We start from the raw sequence: 21,232 nt of genomic DNA, 5'->3' as shown, positions 1-21,232 counted from the left end.
ACGATCGCCTCATTAAGTTTGCGCAGCGGAGGCAGAAAACATGCCGCTTGACCGCCTTTGTAGATGACGGTGGGCGTTTGCACATCGTTATTATGTGATCCCACGGCTTGCGGAGTGCAACCGGGTTGATAATCCCGCTATGAAACTCGCGGTGAATACATGCAGTTTATCAGGGCAATATCTGACCATCTCTTCAGCTCCCCTCCTCAACCGCGCGCAACATCTCCCCCTCCTCTCAACCCTCCTCTCCCATCGTCCAATACGGCCTCTGAGCCGCCTGTGAGGAATGACATTGCCTCTGCCCCAGAAGGCTCAGAATTCGCTCCGGTTGACTCGTCTACCGAAAAACTTGTAAGAGACTTATTCATTAGTCGTTTGGCTCGGTCCTCGTTTTCTTCATTCTCAGTTCCACGATCTCGTCCCCTATACTTTTCTTCGCATTCCGTCTGTTCTAAGCCCGGCCTTATCGCAAGCTCGCTTTTCATATTTGTTGCACCTCACTAACGCAACTCTTTGCGCTGCCACAGTCACCTCATAGCTATGCCAGGAGCTTTGAACCCGATCGGAGACCTCCATCTATACGTCGACTGTTGCGCAATTCCGTCGCCCACCCAGGATTAGGGATGCCGAAGCCGTAAGTAGTTTGCGACAAGAGAAGGCCAATGTGATACTGATATAGCCCATTCTTAGATCCCGGGAGAGGGACCCAATCCGTAAAGGTACCTCTTTCAATAAAGATGAATACAGGTTACTAGGTGGTAACAGGCCGTACGCCTCTCCTACGCTTTGTCTGGTTGAAATATTGATGGATGCGGAGAAATCGGTGTTAACGGATTTCGTTACTAGGCAAGACCCTCATGGGGTTCCGATAATCCCAGGACAAACGGCAAATGCCAAGAAGAAGGTGAGTCCATACTCCCGTCAAATACTTTTGGCTCTGTCCTTTTCTTATCGCTAATACTGGCGCTTCTAGAATATCAATATTGGGGGTTTCAGACCTCACGACTCTTTATCAAAGGGGTCGCGATCGAGTGGGCCGGTGCGTGCTAGGGGAAAGGAAAGGGAACCGTACTTCAGCAGCCCGTCTCGCCCGAAACACTTTACAAACACCCCGGAGAGATCATCGAAACGTCGCCGAGTTGAGAGTCCAGAAGAAACACCTAAACGAAGAACCACTCCAGGCGAGGAAGCTCCAGATCGGTCCCCAGTCAGGCGTTCTCCGAGCGTAATTCGTTTAGACGCGCGTTCGCCAACACCAAGCCAGGTCTCCGGTCAAGCGAAACAACCGCGGGATGCCAACAGCGGCGGGACATCAGGGCACCGAACAAGTGATAAAGACGCAAGTAATTCCAAGTCTAACCCTAAGAAGAGCACCAACCACCACCATCGCTTTTCTTCGGATGACGAGGACCTTAGTTTTACTCGCGACGCAGCCAAGGAAAGACAAAAAGGACCGACCATTACAACTGAGGACTTTGACTTCGTCCCACGAAAGCTACCGGGACAAACGCCGAATCTCAGCGTGGAAATAGTGAAAAGGCCATCGCTCATCGACGACAGTGCTGCTAAAAGCCCCCCACCACGTCGGTCCGGGAAAGCACGTGCATCTTATTCAAGGGAAAGTCCTGATGAGCTGCAAGGGGAGGTGACAGTCAAACCAGTGCCAGCTTCCCTGAGCAATCCTCGAAGAGATCTACCGAGTACAAATACTTCTTCCGATATTCGGCCCACAGTCTTCTTATCTAACGAGAAACCGAAACGTGGGCATAAAAACAAGAGGGAAAAGTCGTCTAAGAAGCGCCACCCAGCATCCCAGAGATTTAAAATCTTATATTATCGAGGAACCCCTTGGTTACTGGATGACCTAGGCACCGAGACTGACCAACTCATTGTTGATCCTGCCAGTGGTGTACTAACCATCAAAATAGCCAATTCTGGAATTGTTCGTTCGATCTCTCTCAAGACAGTGCTGAAGGTCTTGGTAGGAGACTCATCAAGCCGCAAAGTCCGGTTCGAATTGTCCAAGGTGGAAGGGCAGGATACAAAACTCGACCTTGAGCTGTCCTCTTCAGAGGAAAAAGAAGGACTTTGCTCCTTGCTTGAGAAGCTCCAGGTTGACGTACAAGAGAAGGAAGAGTAAGTTTACTCTGGATTTATGCCCTCGGACACACCTGCTGTCTTGGTCAACATCAGACGCTGACATATACTTTGCGAAGGGGCTATATAGATCGGGTTTTCAAAAAGAGCGAACGGGATCATAAACGCTTCGCTGGAACAACAAACGGGCATAAACGCCCGCTCGGTCTGGTAGAAGATACGGAAGAAGCCCCTAGCCCGCCCTCGGTTACAACTAAAAGAATGAGGCTGTCAGACGCACTCCAGGACAAGGATGAAAATTTCGATGCGCAAAAGAGCTCAAAAACTACTGCAGAGAAATGTGACAGCCCCTCGTTTCCCGCAACCACGCATGACGAGGTTCCCAATTCCGGCCGCGCTTCAAGCCCTGCATCTGGTCCGCAACACAGCATAGGTGTTGAAATTTCGGTGAAGAAATTCAATCAAAACTTACAACCCCCCACGCGTTCAACGAGATCAATGGCGCGGCAAGCACCGACTGCCCTAGTTTGGTAAGTTGCTCCACTCCTGGTCAAGAAAATTTGTTAACGCCCGTGCTAGCGACGACGACGATGGTCCTGGCGACGAGTATACACCCGAACTAGATCATGGCGTTGACAAGAAAATGAATAAGTATGTTACACACAATTTACTTACCAGTCAGCCCTGCTAACAAACTAGGAAACCTCTCGTGTACCCTCGATTCGGGAGGAAAAAGGCCGAAGTGAACGCGTTGGACATGGAGAGACTTGCGCCACACGAGTTTCTCAACGACAACATCATCGGCTTTTACATACGTTTCCTCGAAGATCACCTCCAGCGGTGTAATGCAGAAGTAGCGAAGCGGGTTTACTTCTTCAACTCGTACTTCTTCGCAAGGCTTACCAATTCTCCCAGGGGCAGGCGCAGCATTAATTATGAGGGCGTTGAGAAATGGACTCGAAACGTCGACTTATTCAGCTACGACTACATAGTCGTACCGATCAACGAGGACGCGCATTGGTACCTTGCTATCATATGCAACCTTCCGTACTTGGAGGGGATCATGGACGGGAGCAAACCTCCTGTCTCTCAACAGCTCAGCGACAACCAAGAAATACCGGAGACGCCAGAGCCTTCTCTGTATGGGCAGGATGGAGCTCAACGGGCCACCAAAGAGGAAACGGCCAGGCAATCGTTAGCCTCTATGGATATTTCCGACAAGCAAGGAGGACACGAGGAGGGGTCAAAACGAGGCGAGGAAGAATGGCCAGAGCATGAAGAGAATCCAGATCTAGCCCCGGCAAAATTTTCCGATTTCTCAAGCCAGCCACAGCCCGACTCCCAAAAATCGGCTGGATCGCCGAAGAAATCACGCAAGTCAAAGAAGCGGGCACCAACTGGCATGAAATACGATGCTTGTCAGCCAATCGTCATTACTTTCGATTCGCTGAATCAAAGCCGCTCCTCCACCATCAGCAATCTCCGCGAGTATCTCTTTGCAGAGGCAAAGTCCAAGCGAGGTATTGAAATCAACAAGACACTGATAAAGGGCATGACTGCAAAGGAAATCCCACAACAGCCAAACTTTTCCGATTGTGGGCTTTATCTTTTAGCCTACCTTGAGAAATTCGTTCAGGACCCGGATATATTCACCAGGAGACTCCTGCGAAAAGAAATGCGCTCTATAGAGGACTGGCCTCCGTTACAATCCGGTCTCCTACGGACCAGGCTGCGTAAATTCATGGAACTGCTGTATAACGAGCAAGAGCAGCTCACCAAGGCCAAAGCGGACCAGGATATCTTGATGGTAGACCAGCAACCAATATCCTATCTACTCGGTACTCTGGCTACGGACGTTGTGAAGGAAAAGGTCAAAAATGAAAAGAGGAACAGCCCAGACGTGCAAGTGGAACGTTCACCATCACCCAGTACGAAAACAACGAAACCTGCCAGAAGTCGTGAATCGTCGGTGCAACCGAAGAGCCACGAACCTGACATCCAGCATGGCCAAAACACCGCCAACGCTGAAACGCAAGAATCAGTGGTATTCATCGACCACAAACCCAGATCACACGCAATATCCCCCAAGCGTGATGCACAAGATCAATCTGCTAAGCGCGTGGTCGTTGAGGTACCGGATAGCCAAGACCAGGCTAGGGCACCATCAACCGATGCTGCGCAGATAATTGAACGTCGCTCCCCTCAACAACAGCGAAAGCGCACAGGTCCTGTATATGTCGACGACGGTGACGTCGTAGAAGACTCCGCTCCGCGGCGAAAAGAGACCGGGGCGCGAAGAGCGGAGTCAGCAGACGTTGAAATACAAGTTCGCGGCACACCACCGCCAAATGCCAAATAAAAATGCTCGAAGTCCCAGGCGTGGATGAAAGATATCACCACGCTGCTGTTGTGCCTTTTACGATGTTCCTTTGCTACTTTTGTTTCCTGGCTGCATTTTTATTATACCTAGAATTATTAGAGATGTATTTACAGGCGTTCCGGATATTTGGCATATTTTCGATGGCAGCATGAGATACCAGAAGTCGCACTTATTATTGCATACTGAATACCAGCTACAATTGCTCTTTGCATGCTTCGCGCGCATGTACAAAACAATACCATGGGCCATCTCTACCCTAACTTGGAATGAGTCTATATAAACCAGCACACTGAATGTACACACTGGCAATACATCAACAAGTCTACCTACGTATGTATGAATATCACATTACCACTCACTCTCATCCGCCGCAACCCACCACGCCATCTTATCCCTTTTGAAGGCCTCAAAATCCCACTCCGCATCCTCCAACATCTCCCTCCCAGAAATCCACACATACGTCTCGGCCTCAACCTCCTCCCCTTCATCCGCAAACTCCGCCCCCGCCGCCTCCAACACATCCTTCAAATGTCTATCCGCATCCTCACCCCCGTCCAGATTATCCTCGGACAACGCCTCCCTCAGTATTCGCACGGATACCTGCTCCCGCGAATATTCGGACCCCTCGTAGATATCCAGCCTGTGCAAGTCCCCATCCGTTAGGCCCGAGACTACCGTACCCAGGACACTTGCACCGGACGGCCTCGGCTCCTTTTCCTCTGCCGTTGAGGGGTTTGACCCAAGCAAAGACGCTTGTATTATCCCTGGGTAGTCGGCGTACCGTACGCGGTGTCTGCGGTAGTCGTGTAAGATTGCGGGCCGAAACTGGATGAGGTCTTTCTGCCATTGTTGGGGTGTAGGCGAGCCATGGATTACGCGGTGTAATATTTGGGGGGCCATTAATGTACCTGTATAGTTTTTTGTTATTAAATCTTAATAGAGGTGGTGAGCGAGGTGTTGGGGGCGAGTGGATATATATTGCCGCAAGTCTGCGGAGTTACGGAAGGTATGGATGGGTAAGCTTGGGAGGGTGGGATGTACCATAGAAGAAGAGGACGTGGTCGCCCATGCTGGCTGATCCTCCTGTGCAGTTCTGAGTGAGATTGTGTAAAAGAATGTTGAGGCGCAATGGTAAGAGGAGGGTGACTTGGAGGAATGGGCAGATGTAGCGCGGGGTTAGCTTAAGGTGGAGAGCGGAGATTCTATACGACGCTTATACTATTCTTTGTTGGGTGAGCTTGCGTCGTGAACAAGATAAATGACATGTAAGACATACTTCACCTGAATAATCAAATAAAACAAAGAATCACAACCAGGAAAAGCTCTAATTGCCCAAAACTGATTCCTTTGCATGCATCGCTATAGTACTTTTGCGACCAAGCCATCCTTATCGATAAGCCGCGATCACCGCCTCCGATAAAGGCCCATGTGGCTTCATCACAGCCCCGGAGCTGATCCTATCACTTCACCTTGTCTACACAAGGAGTGCGTATACAGAAACAACCACCAGCATGCATTCAGCACTCAACCGCGCGCAAGCGGTCTTCGGATTCTTCACGACAGTCGCCCTCTTCGTCGCCGGGTTCGCTGCGCTCTCGGTCCTTGTTTTCCCAACCGATAACGTGACGGCGGATGTTCAATTGAAGGATGCCAAAGTGTACGCTGTCTCTTCATTGTCTTGCTATTTCTTTAGTCTGGTTGCTTTTGGTGGATTATGCTAATCCACCTGTTTTACATGGTATAGAATTAAGGGCCGACCCCACTACTACGCAACCAAGAAAGAAGAGTACGCGCAGATCAGGTTTGACCTGGATGCCGGTACGTCTAGTCCCCAACAAAGTAATGATAATGACAGCGGAGCTAACAGACTAATATCAGACCTCTCTCCTCTTTTCAACTGGAACACGAAACAACTCTTTGTTTACGTCTACGCCGCCTACTCCTCCTCAGACGACCCATCCGCAACTCCCCAATCCCAATCCATCATCTGGGACACCATAATTGAAGCCCCCGAATCACCATACTCCTTCCAGAATCTCCGCGAGCGATTCCTTCCTACAGGCGGCAAGAGCTCCGCAGCTCGCAAGTCCTCGAACAAGAACAAGAAGAACAGCAACAGCAAGACCAAGAAGGCGGAACCCACCCCCGGTGTCCTCCGCATCCGTGATCAGAAGAGCAAGTACCAGATTAGTGACATTACTGGGAAGATGGCCGAGCGGTCGAACGTGACGCTGGCTGTTGGGTGGAATGTGCAGCCCTGGGTTGGGGCACTGTGGTGGGCTCCTGGGACCGGTGCGGTGCCTAGGACGGAGGGGAAGACGGGGGTGACCAAGGCGTTTACTTTTCCGGCATTGAAGGGATCAAAGCCCAAGGGGGAGCAGGCGGCTTCGGTCTAGAGGGCTAGTATTTATAAAGGAAGAGCTTAAATATGAATCGAACGAATGGATCTATTGCTTTTTGTTGCGGAATTGGGTCTCCATTTAAACTACCTTACCATAAATACGGTACGCAAGAGTAGGAGGATGAACGGCGGCATTTAATCGGTTGAAAACAATATGTAGAACCGAACAAAGCGCCAATAGAAATTCTAGCTATCCAAAATTCAATCTACCAAAAGACCCGGGAAATCAAGAAACAGTGCCATAGTTTGGCCCATAGTCTGGCGCATTGTGATGTCTTCTACCGTGATGCCCACCCTGCTGAATCCGATCGGAGTATACACCCGGCGCACGTCCCGGGGTCATAGAATCGCGATTATGGTAATAGACGTATTCCAAGTAGAAAGCGTGGATGTGACCGGGGAAGTAACTAAGAAGCGCTAGTTGTTAGCTCGAGATCCTGCGGGTAAGGCGAAAATGGATTGAAGAAGACTAACCCCAATATTGTTAGGAGGATGTTGATAAGGAAGTCGGCGCCGCAGCCAGAGATGAGGAAGACGCCTAGTGGGGGTACTGAGGGAGTGTATTAGTATAGTGTATACAGGGCGAGGCTTTTAAAAGCTTTTGTCGTTGATGTAGGACGAACTGAAGAGAGTAATGATGATCAAGCAGAGCATAGAAACCGTTCCAGCCATTTTGAGATCTATGAATGTGCAGCTTGTTCAGCACGTTCGTTGGTATCCGAATAGGTTCCGATAAAGCTTAGAAAGAGAATAGTGAAGAGAAGGACGAAAATGTAAATGGGAACATAGTCGTCGTGGTCAGAGGTCATGCGTTTCATTTTATGGTATGGCGCCGCGACGACGTCACTGGGCTAAGAATACTAGGAAATTGGTGCGACAAAGGACGCAAATCTGATAGCCACACAGATTGTCTAACAATAAAGTAATGTTTCGAGTGTATACAGGCGAGAGGTAAAACACCAACCTGGTTTGTTCCGTTGACGTCATGCCGCAAGATGCTGCCGCAAAATGCCGACAGGGCTGTAGGGCTAGGCAGCACAGTATTTGGGGATGTACAAAGGTACATTCCGACGCCTCTTGTCCTCAAGAAGATTTCCCCGGAACGTATTTACATGGGAAAATGGCATATAGAGTATACGCCAAGATTTAATATGCCAATGGAGCGGGAAAATCGCGATCGATCACACGGCATCAATTGCCGCTCTCGTCGTGACCTGCTCGTTCTTGTTACCGAGTTTCGATATCTGAAGGAAAGCGTCCACGCCGTATCCCTCCAAGCTATGCAGTTCCAGGCTACCTGCCCAGTACTCCGCATAGACTCTGCTCATCGGGAGTCCGATGCCCAGCCGTAGGTCTGGAAGCCGCGAAGTTAGTGTGTCTAGTGAGCTTTCGCGGAACGTTTCCTTGTCCGCATGTTTTATATCGCTGGACACTGAGAGCTCTTGCAATGTGGCTGCCATTGCTGGGACCTGTCCTAGATTTTCAAGTCGCACCTTGCTGTGAGGTCCTTTGGTAAAAGACCATAAGTATGGCATGATCTCTCGCGGTATTCCTCCGCCTTGGTCAGAGACACGCATGATAACATGTTGAGGTGCTTCACAGATGAGCACCTCAATAGGCGGCGGCGTTTGCTGCAAGTCCTGGTATTTTTCACTGACAGCCTGGACTGAATTACGCAGGAGCTCCCCGATTATGTACTCTAAGTGACTGAGCATATATGGGAATGTGGCATCTAGGTGCCCCTGCACGGAGATTTCTGGAATCTTGTCGGACCCAGTGCTTTGTCGAATCATGTCCTGTACCAACTTGCCGCACCGTTCTACGACCTCTTTGGCATTGCATTTCAGGAACACTTCACCGACGAAGTCTGCGTTCAGGTCTGTCCTATCCTGCGATCCGGGAAAGTGCCACGGCGAGTTGAATGTTTCCGTTAATGCAAGGTGTTGTTCCGCAATGACCCGACGGGAAATTCTCTAGTGCACAAATTAGACATGACTCATCGGCTGGGGTAGTGACTATTGTCTTACCGCCCTAAGCAAAGTATTCATGAATTCATCCATTGCGTCGGAAGGCAGCAGACCACGACATTCAAGTACTCCCATAGCTAACCTCGGTATCACGACGAGGTGCTCTGTGAGCGTCTTGCGTAAGATGTCACAAAACCTGTCGTTATCCTCAAGGGTTCGTATTTCTGGGACGGTGCGAAACCTCTCAAACGCCTTATAGTAAAGTTCGTATACCAGGGAGAAGTGAGGGTTAGCGACAATGACATATGGTAGCTTTTGTATATCTCGAAGACGATGTGCTAATCTGGCCGCAACAACTTAAGTTAGCAGAAGCAAGATATGATGAGAGCAGCCCTACTGACCTCGTTGGAAGCTCGGTGCGCACGTAGTTTGCTGAGCTGATTAGTCTTGATTCAGTCAAGGTTCGTCCGAAGAAAGTGAGCTGCCGTAAACTGATCGGCCGAATCTGGCGCTCGACAAATCTAGACGACATATTAGTGATGAATCACTCGAAAAAACTAGCGGCGACATACTCATCCAGAGCCGAGACAGGTCTCCATGGCGGGGGATTATGTGCAAATCCCTCGGAGTTGAGACTTCGTATTGAGAGAGGGCGTCTGTGCAAGGTCCGCCAGCATCGAGCTGGGCGACTCCGCAGCATCTCGACGAATGAGCGTGTCAGGTGTGCTTCATGGATTTGTAGAGGGTGCTCCGGGGTGAGTAAAATCTCGAGGAACCGGAGACGAGACTATATGTGACCGACGAGTCTCATACATGACTCCCTCGGGGTTGTCGAGCTGGTGTTTGCTGATCGCATGATTGCTGAATGCGGGCGGAGTCATGATATTGTTTGACCGGGCGGTGAGAGCTTTGGGCAGGCATGTGACTGACTGCATAAAAGCAAACCGACTCTCTTATTTTCAAAGTTTGGAGAAAGTCACACTCTATTTGGCATTGGAGGAAAAAACAAATAATACCATGTAGCCAATTTCAATTCAAGATAAGCTTGGTTGCTGCAGCATGCCAGCCGACATCAGTATAGGGATGTTTGTGTACAGACTTATGCTCGAGGCTAGTGCTCATAAGTGCGGGCGGACCAAGGAAGACCAATTCTTATGATATCACTGTGCTGCCCTGAATTCCCTGCCTCTTGCCTTCAGCGTCCAGTTAATGGAGCTGCAAAGGAAAGATGGACTGTAGATAAGCAAATAAATAAAGAAAGAAACCCGAGCCTTCATATTAACCTCTAGTGGCAGACCTACATAGGTGTTGTGCTTGTGCTGTCTTAATAATCTGATTCAGAGTGTGTCCCGCAAGCCGTTATTATTCGTTGTTCTTGTTCTGCAAGACTCCGCCACAGGCCTCAACTCCCTTTGAACTGGAACCTGCTCAGACCCAGACAAGATCTGCTTGTCCCTTACACCTTTGCTTGCTCCCTCTTCGCCCCCTCCCTGCGATCTGTGGAATAGATTTATCTTTTCTTTGTCTTTAGAACTTGTCCTTTTTGTCCTCTCCTCCCCGAGCAGCGAACGCCTCCAAGTTCGGGTGCTCGAGCGCACTTTTCTTCCTTCATGGACAACGTGAGTCTTTGAATTTGGATTGTCGCAGATGTGACAACAACAACAGCTTAATCCCTGGCATACAACCTTTTACTAACAATCTCTTGAACCTGTCCAGGTCGCAGATAGTGAAATGCTCGTTGATGAATACGAACAATTTCAACATGACAGAACCGATGATGTCGTCGTTTCTCAGTCCGGCTCTGAGGAGCCAGACGCTGAGCCCCCTGCGGATGACTGTAAGGACCTTACCCTGAATTCAATCCTGTCGCCCGGAGATCGCACATCTAGCTCGCGAAGAATACAGCTGCTCCGACCTGGCTTCCCCGCAATGGCCATGCTGATCCCCGCATTTCGGCTACGGCTCGTCAATGCGTTCAATTGATTGTAAAGAATATGTTCTAAAATGTGTCTCTGCTGCAGTTCCGGCTGTGATGGCCCGCGTCCTCCCAAAAGACCCAGATCTTGAAACCGAAGATGAAACTTGGCACACATGGAACATTCAGGACTGGCGGAAGTTGAAAAAGAAGGAGCATGGACCAGTCTTTCAGTGCGGCGGATCCCCGTGGTGAGTGGAAATAGCCGCATTGTTGTCCGAACGACGCGCTCACATCGCTCGCTCGCAGGCGGGTACTTTTCTTTCCTTATGGAAACCACGTCGAACACGCTTCCTTCTATCTAGAGCATGCCTGGGAAGACGAACCGCCCGCGAACTGGTATGCCTGCGTGCAATTTTCACTGGTGCTTTGGAATCCAAACGATCCATCCATTCAACTTTCACATGGTAAGTTAGACCAGCCGATCTTCCAAACTCTGTTTCGTATGCTTACCTACCTTGTAGTCGCTACTCATAGATTTAATGCGGACGAGGGTGATTGGGGTTTCACGCGGTTCTGCGAGCTTCGTAGGCTCTTCACCGTGCCATGGGAAGGGCACGGAGTCCCTCTTGTACAGAATGACGAGGCCAATGTCACCGCATATATTCGTGTTGTCAAAGATCCGACGGGTGTTTTATGGCACAGCTTCCAGAAGTATGAACCCTGGTCGTGTTTAATATCACGGTTATGCTGACAGTTGTATAGCTATGACTCAAAGAAAGAAACCGGCATGGTTGGGTTGAAGAATCAGGGAGCGACGTGTTATCTGAATTCATTACTGCAGTCACTATATTTCACCAATGCATTCCGAAAGGCCGTTTACCAGATCCCAACGGAAGCGGAGGCATCACGAGATAACAGCGCCTGGACCCTTCAGAGGCTCTTCAACAACCTCCAAACGAGCGACTATCCTGTTTCGACAACGGAGCTTACGGCATCGTTTGGTTGGGAGTCGAGGCAGATTTTTGAACAGCAGGATGTCCAGGAACTATCGCGAAAGTTAATGGAGAGGCTAGAGGAGAAGATGAAGGGTACCCCGGCGGAAAAGGCACTTCCCGATATGTTTGTTGGAAAATCGAAAACGTATATTTCATGCATTAATGTCGACTACGAATCATCACGAGTGGAAGATTTCTGGGATATTCAGCTGAACGTGAGGAACAACAAGACGCTTGATGACAGTTTCAAGGACTATATCCAAGTGGAGAGACTCGAGGGCGAAAACAAATACGACGCGGGTCAACCGTACGGTTTGCAAGATGCCGACAAAGGAGAGATCTTTGAGAGCTTCCCTCCTGTGTTACACCTACACCTGAAACGTTTTGAATATGATATCCACCGAGATGCGATGATGAAGATTAATGACCGACATGCGTTCCCGATGGAATTTGATGCCTCCCCCTATCTTTCGAAGGATGCCGACAAGTCCGAGTCATGGATTTATGAATTACATGGTGTGCTAGTCCACAGCGGTGACCTGAACGCGGGTCACTACTTTGCTTTCCTGAAGCCAACCAAAGATGGGCACTGGTACCGCTTTGATGACGACCGGGTAACCCGAGCGACAGATAAAGAAGTGCTCGAAGAAAACTATGGCGGAGAGTATGAGCTTCCCAACGGTTCGGTTGGAGTGAGACAGCCGTATACTCGAGCGCTATCCACAAAGCGATCAACGAACGCCTACATGTTGGTTTATGTCCGCAAATCCAGATCGGATGATGTTCTCTTCCCGATAACGAAAGAGGACGTGCCTACTCATATTGGTATGATTGTACCGACTATTGTACCGACTATTTGCTAACGCGCTTCGATTTTAGAAAAACGACTAGTTGAAGAACGTGCGGACCTGGCACGTAGAAGGAAGGAGCGAGAAGAGGCTCACTTGTATATCAATGTTGGAGTCTTGTCGGAAGAGACCTTCAAATACCATAATGGGTTTGATTTAACGAGTTCCGAGCAGCCGGCCGAAGAAGCGGCTTTCCCGAAACCGTATCGACTCCTCAGGACCACCAAGGTTGGCGAATTTGCGGAAAATATTGCAGAGGAGAAAGGAGTGAACCCGCTCCAAATTCGGTTCTGGGTCATGGTCAACAGGCAGAACAAGACAATGCGACCTGATCAAGTCATTAAGGACCCGGAAATGACAGTGGAAGAGGCGTATAGCCGATATGGCACCAAGGGCAATGCATTCAGGGTCTGGGTGGAGGTCGGAGAAGCGTCTGCCGATGGCACCGTGTCTTGGCCTGACAGCTCTACCTCGGTGCTCATCTTCTTGAAGCACTTTGACGTGCTCAAGCAAACTTTGAATGGAGTCGGTGCGGTGTATGTACGGAAGACCCAGAAGGTTGCAGACCTTGCACCCACAATACTCGAGACCATGAGTTGGCCGGCCGGAACCGAATTTGTCCTTTACGAGGAGATCAAACACAACATGATCGACCTCATGAAGCCGAAGCAGACGTTCCAGCAATCCGAGATTCAGGATGGCGACATTATCACCTTCCAGAAGTCCATCAAAGAATCGGAGCTGCCTCCGACAGCGATCTATCCGGATGCCAAACTCTATTACGATTATTTGCTGAACCGTGTCAACATCACCTTTGCGCCGATTAAGACGACTGGAGGCGAAGAGTTTACCCTGGTTCTTAGCAAAAAGATGTCGTACGACCAGTTTTCCAAGAAGGTTGGCGAGCATTTGGGCGTTGATTATACGCATTTGCGTTTCTCACCGGTCGTCGCCAATAGCGGAAAAGCCAAGGGTTTCATCAAGAGGAATGCGAACCAGACTGCACAGACTCTGCAGACAGTTCTGGGTACGCAGATATCTGGTTACGGAATTAATGTTGTTCGGCAAGATGCACTATATTATGAGGTCCTGGAAACAAGCTTAAGCGATTTCGAGTCTAAGGTCTGCCTCCGCGTGACATGGCTTTCCGAGGGCATCACTAAAGAGGTGAGAAATGACCCCGCCGTTCTTTTCACGGTTCGAATTTTAACTGACTCTCTGCGCTAGCAAACTGTGGAAGTTTTGGTACCCCGTGAAGGATCAGTAACCGATGTCCTAGCTGGCTTACAGAAGAAGGCGGGCTTGGACGACGAAACGATTAGCAATGCTCGTGTCTTCGAGGTGCACAATTACAAGATATACAAGGAGTTCCCGCAAGACAGCAAATTCGGCGGTACCAACGACTTTGTCGCCTTATATGCGGAGAAAACCCCAGAGGAAGAATTGAATATGGAGTCCGGTTCAAAGACGATCAATGCTTACAACTTTGACAAGGAAACCAACAAGCCGCACGGCGTGCCTTTCAAATTTGTTATGAAACCAGTAAGTATCAGGTAACTTTCCTACATTGGTAATTCGTGGGCTAACCCCAAGAAGGGAGAAATATTCAAAGAGACCAAGGAACGACTATCGAAGCGAACCGGCCTCAAGGGGAAGCGATTTGAGAAGGTCAAGTTTGCTGTTGTTCCCCGCCAGCTTTACTCAACCCCACGATATCTGGAAGATGGTATGTCGCAGGAACATAGTATAGCATAACGGTATCATGGCTAATTTTATCCAGATGATATACTCTCAGATGTAATCGGTGACTCCGACGACATGCTCGGTCTGGACCACCCGAGTAAGAAACAGAACTTTTGGAACAGAAGCGAATCCTTCTTCATCAGATAAAAGCCGGACAGGGACATGATGATAAATAGGTTCCCGCACCATACGGCCCCGTTGAAGAGTGTACAGCTACGGTCTGGTGGCGGCAATCAGTGAATGTTAAGCAGCCTTGAGCGCAATGAAGTTATTTTTTTCTTTTCCTTTTTGCCCTCTTTTTTTTTCTTTTTTTTTTTATGTAGTAGACGGCTTAACTTACAGTGTTATGCTTACGAAGCCTGGGGGGTTAGGGGAGGCGGAGTTTCTCATGAAACATACTGGTGCATCAATAGTAGCCAATTGAATATTGATTAATGCCTGAACACCGAAACCAACCAAGCTTTGTATTGCCATTGGACTTGACGTGTGTCGTGAATGCCATTCGCAGTGGAGGCGGGGAGTGCAAACAGGACAAACAGCGACAACAACAAGCTGGCCAGAACTTCCTCTCCAGAACCCAAGCCGAGTCGCGTGTGCCAACAGGAGTCCCCAACACCGAACTTGACTCTTCAATCCGCTCAACATGCGTTTCACAGCTCTGGTCATCGGCCTTCTTGCCTGCCTGGTGTCGTCCGTCACCGCAACCGCCCTGACGTATAGACTCGAGGCCAACGAGAAGGCCTGCTTCTACAAGTTTGTCGACCAGCGGAACACCAAAGTCGCATTTTACTTTGCTGTGAGTTTCAATCCTGGTAATATTACACAATTGGCAAAATTCTGACAGTTTTTCTTTTTGCAGGTCCAATCCGGCGGTTCTTTCGATGTCGACTACGCTGTTGTCGGACCTGGCGAGAAGTCGGTCCTAGATGGCACCAAGGAGCGTCAGGGAGACTTTGTGTTCACGGCCCAGAGCGTTGGTGAATACCGCTTCTGCTTCAACAATGAAATGTCCACATTCGCAGAGAAGATGGTTGACTTCGAGATCGCGGTGCGCCTCTACTACCCTTGTACCCCCCCCAAAAAAAAGAGAACCACCCCACTGACTGTTCCCCTTTTATAGCTTGAAAACGAATCCCGTGCAGAACTCCCCTCGCGCCAGGGCGCCAACCCCGAACAAGCCTCCGCTATCGAGGAGTCCATCTTCAAGCTCTCCGCCCAATTGTCCACCATCTCGCGCAACCAGAAGTACTTCCGGACACGTGAGAACCGCAACTTCAGCACTGTGCGCAGCACCGAGCGCCGCATCTGGAACTTCAGCGTGATTGAGGGTTTGATGATGGTTTCTATGGCTGGGCTGCAGGTGTTTGTTGTGCGGTTCTTCTTCCAGGGAGCCCGCAAAGGTACGTTCCTCCGCCATACGTCCTCCAATTACTGTGTCAGGTTCACGCGTAATTGGTATTTTGGGTTTAACTAACTGCCGGACTCAGGTTACGTGTGATGAGCGAGCATGACTATAGTATATGATCTCTGAATTGTGGCGTCTGTATCTGTATCTATGTTTCTCTTGCGTCTAGACCCAATCTTACTGTCTTTGCATTGAGCGATGTGTCCTGTCCATCCATGTGTTATGTTCTCACTTTTACTGAATACTAGAGGAGCGTTTACGAGGGTGTACCATACTTCTTTTTGGGTTTCCCCTCCCGTACCGTCTAACCGTTGTTCTCACTCCCGCCACGGTGGCAATACCTAAAACGGAGATGCCCTCGCCATTCGAAGCTGGCTAATTATTATCCGCTCGTTTCCAACGGTGCTCGAAACAAGCGAACCATAACCGCATGACACTGATGGGGCATCACATATAAAGAAGGAAAAAAAAAAAAAAAAGAAAAGAAAAAAGAAAAAGAGGGGAAAGGCGAGGAAGATACGTCAGAAGAACCGGCCTCCACCTGCCATTGCCATCGCCATTGCCATCGCCATTGCCATCGCCATTACCATCAAGGAACCACCTCGTCTGACCTGACGTCCCAGTCGATTCGGAGCCGAGACCGTCGAATTCTTGAGCTGTCTTGCCTACACCGCAGTTTGAAATCAGGGTCAGGATCAAGTAAGTGGGTTCAGATCGGGGTCTGGCTTCTGGTTCGATGCGGAGGCGGAGCGGCGACATCAGGGCTCCAGCGTCCAGCATCCAGCAGTCCAGAAAGGTAGGTTCGCTTCGCTGCATCGGTTTCCGAAATGGATCGGTTATCTACCTTCGCGAAGGTCTGTGCATGGGCAGGGATGGGATGGGATGGGATGGCTAGGCCTACAACCTGCATGTCGTTGAGACGAGTTTGTCAACTCCACGCGAGAGCGGATTTTGCATGGTTGGCTGCCACTGCTACGTTATGACGTTGGGGGGTTGGATTCCTTGATTTGTTGATTTAACATGTAAGTAAGTAAGTACCCGTTCTAGCCCAGCTCAGTCGGAATCCTGTTTTGCATCGTATAGTTACCCTCCGTGCTATCTGTGTCTACCCTGTGATGCTCTAAATGCTATATGACGGAGTGAACGGGCTGGATTTCTGATAGAGAGAGTGCGGCGTGGTTGTTGCCACCAGGGGTTGTAGTGTGTAAGTCGTAGATTGATACCTGACATGGCATGGGACTATTACATCACTGCCCTACCTACCTACCTTTGGAACTTGACTACAAACCTGTTCTTATTATTTACTTCATGTCTAGGCGTCGAGAGAGTACACGAGTGGCCTTATATCATAGTTCAGAGATGAGACCATAATCGTACCTGGATGTTTCAATCGCAGTGGACGATGGAATGTTATTCTGATCAGACATGAGTCTAAGGCAGAAGGAGAAACTGGTATAATACGGGCTTAAGGCATCAGTTACCAGTTACCAGCGCCAGGTTTCTTCCGTTCCTCTCAGGACAGCTCCTTACTGACCTTCTGCCTAGCCCGGGGGTATTTCATACATAGCCAGTCTATTATTTGAATGACATGACACGATCCATATATCTCATCCCCAAACACTGCTAGAGAGTCTACGGTGTAAAACTGACCAGGACAAGAAGGACCCTTCATCATCACTGGATAAGTGCTGTCCAGACCTTGTCCATCTACACCGTAGAAGTTTTGGGAGGAGTAGAGCTACAACATTGGGCATTTACCTACCTGCCTACCTCAATGACCGTAGTGGATACTTCCCTTTCCTCCTCATCTAGCGAGGATGACATGGCCCTTCTGCAGGAGACCATTACCCCGAGACAGATTCTATCCTGATATTGTATGATGTATCATCTAAAGAATCTCGAGGCAGTGTGGGTTGAATCATGCCACGCAGGCCGTATTTGGGTATCGATAGTATCCGTGATATCCGTCGGATGGAAAGAAGGAAGGATAAAGAAGGATGGGCTTGATGAGTGGGATTGGCGACCTGAGGGACGAGGGTGTTCATTTCTCCTTTTCTGCTGTTAATAGTTATTGGTATTTTTGATACGACTGTTATCTCTGGAGTCCAAAGACCCGGCGTGATGACTCCTGAAGCGATGGCAATAGCAATGAGGTGAGATGAGATGAGATGACTCAGTGATCTTCCAGGCTGTGCCAGGAGATGACTCTTGACTCGTGATAGCCGGGCGAAGACGTCATCTGGTATTACCGTATAATATCCAAGTCACCGGGGGTTCTTCGGGTCGTTGTAAGGGTGGGAGGTAGGTAGGCAGGTAGGAAGGAAGGAATATGATCTAGGAGGCTGGCTCTATGGACGATTCGGATTGCGATCAGTGGAGGCATCGTGGCCATAGTCTTGAGGACGTGGGATCGCGGCTTCGGTTCTCGATATTCGACGGCAGACGTCATAGATCAGAGTCCAGCATGGAAGCCCTGGTAAGTTGGTAACGTGGGTAGCTGTGAGTGTATGACATGCTGGGAAATGACGAAGGTGATGGCTTGCTCGGGTATTCGGTGCGAGTCTGTGGGAAGTTGCAGTCGTTAATAGAAACAAGATATCTTTCTCCATACTCCGGGATATAGGATATAGTTAGTATAATGCCTGTACCAACTGGTATCAATTATCAAATTAGTACAGGGTTATACTAGGTTGTTGTGACTGTTCCTGGCAATGATAAAGAAATACCAAAAGAGTAAGGGCATCTTTACAAAGAGACATAAGAGACGTCTCTACGTCGGCAATAGCAAAGTATAGCGATGATAACATAGTCTGGCGCTCGTAAATTCCATTGTTAGCAACCCGAGATAGTAACTTTACATGTGGTGCCCTATGATGCACAGCAAGCCACCAAGGAGACAATCATCCATAATAGGCAATACGATGACATCGTCAGATACACCAGGTCAGCTACATTCTTCAGCATAAGAGTAGACCATGGCGAAGATTCCGAACGGCGTCATACTCCACCGGCAGACGAGCTCTACACCGTACACCGTAAACAAGTATGGAGTATGGAGTATGCATGGAACCGCCCCGAAATCTACCGACGTACGGTGTAGGCTAGAGTTCTCCACATTCTCGATATGTGTGATTTGTGAGAATATCAGTTCGATAGCTCAGAGCTGACATGCATGAGTCGGGAGCTCCCTATGGGGCCTACTAGGCTGCTGGAAAGGGTAAGCAGAGTGTTGTTCTTACTTGTGACGCACGGCGCGCTGGATCAGTCGGGAAGTGACATCAAAGTGCATCTGTACTGGGTAAGGATTGTAGGGCTAGCGCCGTGCACGGTGAGGTGGCTCTCTCCCGAAAGTCTAGGGGGTGTGGATGCCGGCGAGGCTCCGGCCGAAGGTGAGGGCCACTGCCGGTGCCAACTTCTGTGAATGTGGACACTTAGACTAGAGGCTGGTATGACGAACACCCTCCACGGAGTCATGCAGGTGGACGGTCGCTTCACACCATCTCGTTCTCTTAGCTTGGGTCTGGGTTTGGCTGTCAATTGTCTCGTATAGCTAGTCTGGCGACGGCTGCTGCTTCGACCAGCCCAATCAGTTGGAGGGTATACCCAATTGTGGCAGGATCGTCATGAAGAATGTGATGCTGAGCTGTTTTCCTGAAGGGTAAAGCCGCGCAGATGGAGACCATGACGGAGAAAAAGGGCCGGGACGGCGTAGCTGAGGCATGGGGTATATCCTACTGGCCATCACACTGGGTGGATGACGATGGTGAGAGATTTCGACAGTCTCGGCATAATCATAAGACAATGGCTGGGGAAGATGACGGATATATGTTCCATGATGAAGCAGTCTAAGCTTCAATTAGCCCGGAGGATGTCCTAGTGGGTGCCCCCAGTGGATACAGTACAGGGAGTAGGCTGCATTCGCGGCACCCTCAGGAGCTTCTGATGCAGCGGGAAGCCCCCTGACGTCTTTTGGTACGACTCCATTGCCGGAAGCAGCAGGGCAGCCGAAGAGCATGCGAGCAGAGTTCAATTGCTCTGTCTGATCCTCGTTGAAGGGTCCAGGCATGACTTCATACGATAGTGTCTACGGTATGGCCTATGACATACCCAACCAGCCCCGTCGTTCGGGTGAGCTGTTGCCAATGGTAACAGTATATGCTACCTTATTCAAGCCCGCCGAGTATTACTGTATTTGAGCCAAGCTGGTGGGCAATGGACAGTATAGAACCCACGTAGGACCGTTGACGTCATTGGCTGGAAGAGGCAGTCGGAGCCCCAGGCACAACTTGCTCTGTCGCAGACTTGCAGCAGATTGAACAATCAGTGACCAGTTAGTAATCAAACGAAGACGAAAATCCTTCCTCTGTCGACTAGACCGATTCCCCGCCTTTCGCTGTCACTGCGTGTTCGGCACAGGGTCGAATTCTCTCCAAAGGCAAAACCTGCAGCTCGAATCGAATTTCTGTGCTCTGTTTGGTTCGGTTGAATGCAGGTGGACTCATCCAGACGAGGTCGCTGGACGGATCATCGAGACCAGAGTTTGCGTCTGGATCTGTCGCCGTTGACCGTTGAGTTGAGACTTGGTCTGTCCGAGTGACATACAAGACATAACGCAGCACTGACCGGACTGGCAGTTTACACGAGACAAAATAAGACAGCTGTGTACAGAGTGCAACTACAGAGTCCAGACTGCAGAGTGCTATCGAATCGGAAATCAGAGTATCCGAGTCTTAATCTTATACAACGGTGGGGCCTGTACAGTGACCTCATCGGGGCTCCGCCGGGTGCAGAGCGTGTGGGCCAGCGAACCAGAACGGAGTCAATGGAGTCAAAGGAGGCGCTCCTACTGGAGCAGCGCCGGAATAGGGCTAATCAGCGTTGAGTGAACCGGCTGGGCTTTAAGGGACAGGAACCCCTGATGTCATCGTCGCTGGTGCAGGCGAATCCCAGGCGCATCCGCCCCTTTGATCGCCATGTGGCTGGACCCAGGCAGACACTAAGATGCTCGGTCTGGAGGTGCTCGAGATTGTGACCTTGGATGTGGACTGTCGCTTCTCCGCCGTTGTTCAGGCTGTGATTTCATACGCCCGGCCTATTGGTATAAGAGTTCCAACTGTTCGTCCCGTGGTGCTGCTATTCCACTACACTTTTCGCACGCTACGATCTTCCCCGGAATCCTTCGCGAACCTAACCTGGTTGTTACTACTTCTCGAGTCTCTTAAGGTGAGCCATACCATCATTGCCTCTTGGGTCTGTTTTGCCTGTTGTGTTGTACGGAGCACTGTTGTTGCATTGTACTACTCTTCACGCTTCGCCTTCACACCCTTACCCTCATCTCCTTACCTCATCTGCTGGACAGGTCGACTTTCAGACCCTTCATCAGCCTGAACATGACTCTTGATATGCTGCTGCTGCACCGATCTGCCGATCAATCCACAACCTGACACAACCTGACCGTTGCGTGGAACCGTAACTAAC

General features: G+C 49.8%; 7 protein-coding genes across 7 annotated transcripts; 4 read left to right on the top strand and 3 right to left on the bottom strand.

Moving 5' to 3' along the window:
- Window positions 1–159: 159 nt before the first annotated feature.
- On the top strand, window positions 160–4,456 carry APUU_60678A (uncharacterized protein; the record flags this gene model as incomplete). The annotated part of the gene is made up of 8 exons (XM_041693944.1): window positions 160–351; window positions 528–634; window positions 691–768; window positions 847–904; window positions 974–2,136; window positions 2,217–2,627; window positions 2,677–2,748; window positions 2,797–4,456. The coding sequence occupies 8 exons, from the start codon at window positions 160–162 to the stop codon at window positions 4,454–4,456; spliced, it is 3,741 nt and encodes a 1,246-aa protein (XP_041559824.1).
- A 369-nt stretch (window positions 4,457–4,825) lies between these two features.
- APUU_60677S (gamma-glutamylcyclotransferase family protein) lies at window positions 4,826–5,546 on the bottom strand (the record flags this gene model as incomplete). The annotated part of the gene is made up of 2 exons (XM_041693943.1): window positions 4,826–5,385; window positions 5,519–5,546. The coding sequence occupies 2 exons, from the start codon at window positions 5,544–5,546 to the stop codon at window positions 4,826–4,828; spliced, it is 588 nt and encodes a 195-aa protein (XP_041559823.1).
- Window positions 5,547–5,988: 442 nt separating this feature from the next.
- On the top strand, window positions 5,989–6,873 carry APUU_60676A (signal peptidase complex subunit SPC3; the record flags this gene model as incomplete). The annotated part of the gene is made up of 3 exons (XM_041693942.1): window positions 5,989–6,134; window positions 6,222–6,295; window positions 6,356–6,873. 3 exons carry the CDS (start codon window positions 5,989–5,991, stop codon window positions 6,871–6,873), a joined length of 738 nt encoding a protein of 245 aa, XP_041559822.1.
- Window positions 6,874–7,104: 231 nt separating this feature from the next.
- Window positions 7,105–7,550, bottom strand: APUU_60675S (YqaE/Pmp3 family membrane protein; the record flags this gene model as incomplete). Its single annotated transcript, XM_041693941.1, has 3 exons — window positions 7,105–7,285; window positions 7,353–7,428; window positions 7,502–7,550. 3 exons carry the CDS (start codon window positions 7,548–7,550, stop codon window positions 7,105–7,107), a joined length of 306 nt encoding a protein of 101 aa, XP_041559821.1.
- A 509-nt stretch (window positions 7,551–8,059) lies between these two features.
- Window positions 8,060–9,545, bottom strand: APUU_60674S (protein kinase PKP2; the record flags this gene model as incomplete). The annotated part of the gene is made up of 4 exons (XM_041693940.1): window positions 8,060–8,851; window positions 8,906–9,188; window positions 9,247–9,366; window positions 9,418–9,545. 4 exons carry the CDS (start codon window positions 9,543–9,545, stop codon window positions 8,060–8,062), a joined length of 1,323 nt encoding a protein of 440 aa, XP_041559820.1.
- Window positions 9,546–10,455: 910 nt separating this feature from the next.
- On the top strand, window positions 10,456–14,496 carry APUU_60673A (ubiquitin-specific protease UBP15; the record flags this gene model as incomplete). Its single annotated transcript, XM_041693939.1, has 10 exons — window positions 10,456–10,464; window positions 10,562–10,682; window positions 10,867–11,011; window positions 11,070–11,227; window positions 11,285–11,474; window positions 11,526–12,583; window positions 12,638–13,773; window positions 13,834–14,148; window positions 14,203–14,332; window positions 14,387–14,496. 10 exons carry the CDS (start codon window positions 10,456–10,458, stop codon window positions 14,494–14,496), a joined length of 3,372 nt encoding a protein of 1,123 aa, XP_041559819.1.
- Window positions 14,497–14,992: 496 nt separating this feature from the next.
- On the top strand, window positions 14,993–15,847 carry APUU_60672A (emp24/gp25L/p24 family protein; the record flags this gene model as incomplete). Its single annotated transcript, XM_041693938.1, has 4 exons — window positions 14,993–15,145; window positions 15,209–15,397; window positions 15,470–15,749; window positions 15,837–15,847. The coding sequence occupies 4 exons, from the start codon at window positions 14,993–14,995 to the stop codon at window positions 15,845–15,847; spliced, it is 633 nt and encodes a 210-aa protein (XP_041559818.1).
- Window positions 15,848–21,232: the final 5,385 nt, after the last annotated feature.

The sequence above is a fragment of the Aspergillus puulaauensis genome, chromosome 6 (genome assembly GCF_016861865.1).
Source record: "Aspergillus puulaauensis MK2 DNA, chromosome 6, nearly complete sequence".
In the NCBI taxonomy this organism is placed as follows: domain Eukaryota; kingdom Fungi; phylum Ascomycota; class Eurotiomycetes; order Eurotiales; family Aspergillaceae; genus Aspergillus; species Aspergillus puulaauensis.
Note: the sequence above shows the minus strand (reverse complement) of the source record. Positions and strands in the feature narration are given on the sequence as shown.